This window comes from Strigops habroptila, chromosome 1 (genome assembly GCF_004027225.2).
Source record: "Strigops habroptila isolate Jane chromosome 1, bStrHab1.2.pri, whole genome shotgun sequence".
Lineage (NCBI taxonomy): Eukaryota > Metazoa > Chordata > Aves > Psittaciformes > Psittacidae > Strigops > Strigops habroptila.
The window spans coordinates 97,289,215-97,296,418 of record NC_044277.2 but is presented as its reverse complement, the minus strand read 5'-3'; the positions used below and the strand labels follow the sequence as shown (position 1 = coordinate 97,296,418).

The window sequence follows — 7,204 nt, the reverse complement described above, 5'->3', positions numbered from 1 at the left end:
CCGGCAGAGCATGAGACTGAAAAGTCCTTGATCAGGGTGAGCACTACTGAGCAACAACTAAAACATCGGTGTGTTATCAGCATTGTTCTCAGACTGAAGCCAAAACACAGCAATGCACCAGCTGAAACCAGCTGAAACCAGTTGAAACCAGGATACCTTGTCAGGGGATCCCACACCTCCAGGACACGACCCGTGTCCCTCTGCCCAGGTCCTGCCACCCACCACATCCACACAATGTTCCTGCTTTCTCGTGTGCTCCATCTCTGACCACCCAGGACCTCACAGATCCCCATCACATCCCCATCGCCTGGAGACACTTGGGCTGTGCCTCTTCTCCAGTGCTCCACTTGACCCTGTCCCCTCCCTGAACGTTTTCCTTTCAAGCAGGTTTTTACAGTTTTCCATCAGCAGTTACCACCACCATTAGCACCTCCATGGCTCCAACCCTGCCTGTGGGGTGACTGCATGCCCATGCTGCCTACAACATAGCACACCATACCGAGCCAAAGCAAGCCATGCAGCACTGCCAAAGACCACCATGGGCAATCAGAACTCCTCTCTCCTGCTTATCTGTGTGTCCTCAGTGCTCACAGGGACAGGTGGGCCACTGCCACTGCGAGATCTGACCAGGATACCAGCATGCAGACACCCCCAGGCAGGACAACACAGTTTTAATGTTCCAAAGTACTTGGCAGGGGAAGGTGCAGCAACACACAGAGGAGATCCAACTGCAGGGAGTTTCCAACACGATGGTGCATCATTTCCACACCTCTTTCCCGCTCAGCTAGGCAAGGGCACAGGCAAGGGACCAGGAGGCATCTGACCCCATCAGGCACACAGCTGGATGTAGGTTTCTGGTGACCAGAGCCAAAAGTATGGGAAGACCTTCTCGGTGAAGGTGGCCTTGAACTGCAAGATCTGCATCATGTTCTCTGCATTATAGAAGGTCACTTGGCCCGCTTCGTAGTCCAGGTGGACCCTGATTTTCCGGAGCTTTTGGTTTAGTTCCAGCGGGGCGGGGGGCATGTGGAGCGCTGTGTACTGGCGATTCCAGTCCAGCCTCAGGGCCCAGATCTTCCCCAGGGCCCTGCTGAGCGAGTCCTTCCTCTGCACTGACTCCACGGCCACCCCAACGGCCCAGCTGTCCCCATCCCCTACCTCTAGCTCCCAGTAATGCCTCCCGGCTGTGAAGCCCTTGGAGCCCAGGATGCTGGGGCTGCCTGTGAATCTCTTAGGGTTGTCGCGGAGTTCTTGCTCCCTACTTGCCAGCCACATGGTCTTGCAGTCCTTTGAGAGGCTCAGGTATGGACTTGCTGTCTCTGGGTCCAGCCATACCTTCACTAATGCATGACAGAGAGGAACATCAGTCCATTGCCTACCGAGGAGTGAACCAGCACCTCTCCCTCCTCTGCCCTGGGGCTGGGACACGTCCTGTGAGCACAATGCGCACTCGTACCCCAAGAGTGCACACGCAGAGCACCCGCAGCCCCCTTGGGTGGCACGGGACACAGGACCCTTGCTGCCCTCCTTACTGGGACCCATTGGAGAAGCAATGCTTTCTGAAGCAGGACTGAGCCAGGCAGTGCCCCCGCGCTCAGGGGACAGACACGATGGGCTTTGCTAAACCTGCTTCCAGGATACTGCTGGCTCTGAGTTTGTGGGGCTGCAGTAAGGCTGAGTGTGGGGGAGCAATACACCGCCACGGGTGTGAGGAAGCATTGCCTGCAAGGCAGCAGTGGTGCCATGGCAGTGCCTGCTCCAGTGACTTGCCAAAGGGAAAACCAGCTCCTAACCCTGCTCCACCGAGTAACCAGGCAGTCTCACCGCAGAGCCAGAAATGCCCGTTCATGTGGAATGTTCTGCTGCCATCCCGCGGCCGTCCCACAAAGCCACAGAGGTGTCACCGCACAGTGCCACCACCCCAGGACCTCTGCCAAACCTACTCCTCCGTGGCCCCAGATTTCCCCAGATGGGGACTGCAGCGTAGGGGAAACTGAGGCACGCCTGTGCTGTGTGTCAAGTCCCTCATCCCAAAACCTGAGAAGGCACAGACCGAGCCCTGCAATGCTGCCAGGACCATGTAGACCCCAAGCATCTGCAAAAGCATTTCAAATGTGTGCCTAAAAGCCAGCTCAAAATGCACAGGGCTCCTCTGCTTAACTACTCAGAGTCTTACACAACACAGCATAAGAATAAAGTCTCCACTAACAGGGAAGCCGAGGGACTCATACTATCCTGGCTCTTGGCTGGTGTCTGGGTGTTGCCTGGCATGGGGACAGACCTGGATTTTTATAGTCAAAATGAAGGGACCCGGTTTTAGACAGACCCTGGAGTTAGATGATGTGGTGTGAGTCCAGCTCTGCACCAAGGACATAAGGAAACTCATTCTGGAAAGCTTTTCTCCCTCATTTATGCCCATCGGCTCCAGAAACTCACCCCTTTCTCTGTCGATTTTACTCAGCAGGCTCACTAGAGGAGGGAAAGGAAGATGCATGAGACTCTTTCAGCAGTTCTGCTCCCCATTAGGACAGCAAGCCAGATGTGGAGCTTGCTCCCCAGCCCCAGGCTCCAGCAAAGCCCATCTCGGAGGGTCCCATCCGGAGCAGGTGTGTTCTGCTCCCAAACCCTGGTGGTGAGGATCAACTTCTGCAGCTGAGCACAGGGAAGCAGAGCGGAGACAGCAGCACCCACCTGGGACCTGCACACCAGCTACACCGCAAAGCATTGTCACTGCTGCTTTGCTTTACCTTTGAATTCGGCCATCACAGCTGTGACCATCTGGCTACTCTTAAAGAGTCTCTTAAGGGTCCTCTCCAGCCCCGGGGAAACTGGCTCAGGGATCAGGGCCTTCGCTGCCTCACACCTGAGGGGGAAACAACATGGAGAGGAGCTCTGACCTCAGTGGTCAGCCAGCACCTGGGGCTAGGACAGAAAAAAGAGAAAAACCCCTACAGCCCAGAACTGCAGGGAGCTGCGTCCCAGCTATTGGCATGAGAACCCCATCTTCAACAGGGGTGCCATGGTCTCTGGTTCCAGATAACATCGCATTAAATCCCAAATGCCCAGCAGGGCAAAGCCACCTCCCTCCTGGCTGCTGCTGCCCAGCTGCCTGCAGCGTTTCCAAACCTCTGCCCAAAAGAGCCGCGCAGAAGAACGATGCCGAGCCCGTTTCATACCTGTCCAGGATTTTGCCAACATCCTGGAAGAGAGGAAACACCAGGTCAGCTCTGGCACTGCCGGGAAGGACCACAGTCCCTGTGGCAGTGAGTTATAGCCGCTCCCCTGCTGCATGAGCCAAGGCGGTGGGATTGAGGGGGTCACACCAACCTCCTGGGGACTCTTCAGTGAGTCACTCACCCAAATCCTCAGCTCACGCTGCAGGCCCAGCCTCACACCACACACCACAATGTCATGGCCCAGCCAGCACTGTGCTGCCCTTCATTCCCAGGCTGCATGGGCACCGGGATGCAGACGGTGCCCCCAACCTCACCACAGATGGTCACAGCACGTGGGTGGGTAATGCAGCCTCACCGTAAGGAACTCGACCATCGGCTGGTCACATTTCCTCTCTATCTCCGCAATCAGCGTGTCCAGCAGCGTTTCCCTCTCTGAAATGCTGGAGATGTATCTGCAGCGCTCCTGGTTGAGCTCCTCATGCACCTGGTCAAGCTGGGCCAGCAGGGCATCCTCCTGCTCCTGCAGGAACTGCTGCAGCTGTGTGAAAGCATCTCGCAGGCTCCGCTGCTCTGAGGCCACCTTCCCCTGCAAGGCACCCACACAGATGCCCTTGAGTCATCCCATCCCCCGGCTGCTGCACCGCAGCATGGGAAGGGGGCTACAGAGAATGGGGTAGGATCATGGGGAAAAGAAGTTTTGGAGAGGAAAAGCTGGAAGAGTAGAGGGGGAGAGGCGTGGCAAGGCTGGGTGTCGGTGGCCCCAAAATGACAGTGGAATCTGAGAGAGCAGGAGGGACAAGTATATATGGGATGAACAGAGAGGGAGAGAGAAAGTGGTGTGGTTATGGAAAAGGAGATAAATATTTATGGCAACCAGGGAAGACAGGATGTGGCTATGAAGACAGGGAAGGGGCACAGTGTGCACATGGAGAGAAATACCTACCAGCAGGCCATCACTTTTCTTTTGTCCCATGGGCCTAAATTCTTCTTTCTCTTTTCGTAGAAGAACCAGGTTGTTCTGGAGTGTCTCCTAGGGAAAAACAGAAAAGAAAAATAGGGGTATTTGAGGGTTACATATGCAGGAGTGAGATGATGTCGCCGAACAGCCCCTGTGGTGCTCCAAGCTCAGCTCTGCTTGGAGCCAGCACCCACCTCTCTCCCAGCAGCCGTTATGCCAGGCCAGGGAGATCCCCATGCACAGCTGTTCCTGAAACATTTCTGGAACAGCTTCATATGGAAAGCCTGAAGTCTGTGGTTTTGTTGGGTTTTTTTGGTTTTGGTTTTGTTTTGTTTTCTTTTTTTTTCTTTAATTAGGAAAAACAACTTTTGGTGTTGGAAGCGGGATTTGTGGGAAGAGGTTTGCAGTGACAGCAGCACTGTGTGTCAGGCACGCTCCCTAAATTTGATCGAGTGTTAAATAAATTCCCTTGTGCTCCTCCAAGCCATGCCCCACAGCAGAATGGGGTGCTGGCCTGGGGCACCCCAGCCCACATGCAGAGGGGCAGAGCCCCTGTCCCATCCCTGGCTGGGGACGTATGGGGCACTCAGGATCTTGTGGGGCCACAGAGCAGAGAGCAGCAAGAGAGACCTGCACCTGTGGGTGGCTTAGGGGAGGCAACGGGCAGTGGGAGGACCAGGAATCCCAGCAGGGTAGTGGAAATACAGGACCCCAGCCTGCTGCCAGATAGGGACCCCAAACCCGTACCCAAAGAGAGACCCCAGCCAACAGCTGGATGAGGACCCAAAGCTGTAGCTGGACAGGGTCCCTAACCTGTGCCCTGCCCAGAGGGGAACCCAGCCCATATGCAAAAGGGACCCAGATCCATGCCTAGAGGGGATCCCAACCCGTGCTTGGGAGGGGACCACAGACTGATGCCTGGCAGCGGATCCCAGCCCACGCCCAGAGGAAAGCCCAGCCTGAGCCCTGAGGTGACTCTAACCCGTGCTTTGAGGGACCCCAGCCCATGCAGAGGGGCACCAAGACCCATGCCTAAAGTGGATCCCAGCTTGTGCTCAGAGGGGACCCTGACCCTGGAACGGACCCGAGCCCATGCCCCAAGGGTAACCCAACCTGTGCCCAGAGGGGACCCCAGCCTGTGCATGGGGGGTACCCAGATCCATGCCTAGTGTGCCCCAGCCCGTGCCTCGCGGGTACCCCAGCCTGTGCCTGGAGGGACCCCAGTCTGTACCCGAAAGGACACAAAGCCGTGCCAGGGAAGGGGCCCAACAGGCTCCTCAGGAGACCTCAGCGCTCGCCTGGAACACACACCCCCCCCGCCCCCCCGCCGCCTTCCCGTACCCGGAGCTGCCGGGCGGCCTCCTCGGCGAGGCGGGCGGGGTGGTCGCGGTGCTGGGGTTCGTCTTGGCACAGCGGGCAGAGCAGGCAGCGGCAGGTCTCGCAGAAGAGGCCGAGCAGCTCGCCGTGCTCCGGGCAGTGGGCCCGCCGTGCCTTGTCCAGAGCCTCCGCCAGCTGGGCCATGGAGCGCAGCGAGCGGTTGGGCCGCAGCGAGGCCGGTGCCACGGCGGCGCGGCACTGCGGGCAGTCGATGGGGCGCGGCGGGACTCCCATGAGCTCCGCCAGGCAGGGCCCGCAATAGCTGTGCCCGCACTCGGTGATGACGGGCTCCCGGAAGAGCTCCAGGCACAGCGGGCAGGTGGCCTCCTCCACCAGGTTCTCGCTCAGCGCCAGCACGGCCCGCGCCATGGTGCGGCCTCCGGGAAGGACGCGCCGGCGCGGGGGGAAGGGACCGGGCGGGGCGCGGGCGGTGCCGAAAGCTACCGGGGCCCCGGGAGGGGACGGGGAGCGGCGGGGACTGAGTGTGTGTTCACATGTGTGTTGGTGCCTGCACGTCTGTGTACATACGTGTGTGTGTCTGCATGCGTCTGTGTACATGCACGTGTGTGTCCGTGCGTGTGTGTCTGTGTGCATACATATTCGTGTACAGGTTGGGCCCCTCGCTACAAGAAGGACGTTGAGGTGCTGGAGTGGGTCCAGAGAGAGGCAACGTAGCTGGTAAAGGCTCTGGAGAACCAGTCTTGTGAGGAGCGGCTGAGGGACCTGGGGTTGTTTAGGAGAAGGCTCAGGGGAGACCTTATTGTTCTCTACAACTACCTGAAATGAGGTTGTAGTGAGGTGGGGTCAGTCTCTTCTCCCAAGTAACAAGTGATAGGACAACAGGTAACAGTTTCAAGCTGCACCAGGAGAGGTTTAGATTGGATATTGGGAAAAATTTCTTCACAGAGATGGTAATCAGACATTTGAACAGGGTTCCCAGGAAAGTGGTGGAATCACTGTCCCTGGAAGTGTTCAGAAACTCTGTGAGGCCCTCAGTGACATGGTTTAGTGATGATAGTCCTGGGGTAACGGTTGGACCTGATGATCTTAAAGGTCTTTTCCAACCCAGTTGATTCTATGATTCCATGTGTATGTCTGTGCATGCACGTGTGTGTACATACATGTGTGTGAGTGTGTGTGTCTGGATGAGTGCATGCGTGTGTGCATGCCTATATGTCTGCATATGTGTGTGTCTGTGCATACGTGGGCATGTCTGTCCATGTGTGTGTGTCTGTGCATATGCATGTGCATAAATCATTTAAAAAACTTTCGCTGCAGTTCCTGGGAGCAGTCGGAGCCCTCCTGGGCACACAGGGCTGCAAGCTGGCATGTTCAGCACTGTGCTGCCGGCCACTGCAACTGCTCTGGCTGCTTCAATAAAGGTAGTCATTTATAAGCTGAAATGCACCAATTGGAGGGTCGGAGGTGCCGAGCAGGATCCTTCCCAAAGAGGCCTCATGCTTGCAGGAGCCACTTCCCGCCCGCCAGGGTTGGGGGTTTATTGCAGTTGAAGGGATTGTGGCAGCGCGGCAGCTGTGACATGCAGGAGCCGAGTGTAATCTGGCCTGTGAGCCACTTCCCCGCACTGGCTGCCTCGCTGTGTGCTGCAGGCATGAAATCCCACCACACTGAGCTGCTGCCCTGGGAGGTGGGGACATCCATGCTCCAGCTTCCATCCCTGCACCCCATGGCC

The 7,204-nt window shown here is 57.3% G+C and overlaps 1 protein-coding gene across 1 annotated transcript; it reads right to left on the bottom strand.

The window, feature by feature from the left end:
* Positions 1-652: 652 nt before the first annotated feature.
* On the bottom strand, positions 653-5,914 carry LOC115610978 (E3 ubiquitin-protein ligase TRIM7-like). Its single transcript, XM_030493186.1, has 7 exons — positions 5,476-5,914; positions 4,120-4,206; positions 3,532-3,762; positions 3,177-3,199; positions 2,748-2,863; positions 2,437-2,469; positions 653-1,340 (listed from the first exon to the last, which is right to left on the bottom strand). The coding sequence occupies exons 1-7, from the start codon at positions 5,878-5,880 to the stop codon at positions 829-831; spliced, it is 1,407 nt and encodes a 468-aa protein (XP_030349046.1). The 5' UTR covers positions 5,881-5,914; the 3' UTR covers positions 653-828.
* Between the last annotated feature and the right edge of the window lie 1,290 nt (positions 5,915-7,204).

Excerpts from the sequence above, each read along its gene's own strand:
- LOC115610978 (XM_030493186.1), bottom strand. The coding sequence starts at position 5,880 with ATGGCGCGGGCCGTGCTGGCGCTGAGCGAGAACCTGGTGGAGGAGGCC. Across the intron at positions 2,864-3,176 it reads GTTGGCAAAATCCTGGACAG|GTGTGAGGCAGCGAAGGCCC; the intron begins GTATGAAACGGG and ends TTTCCCCCTCAG. Across the intron at positions 2,470-2,747 it reads TGTGATGGCCGAATTCAAAG|TGAGCCTGCTGAGTAAAATC; the intron begins GTAAAGCAAAGC and ends TCCCTCCTCTAG.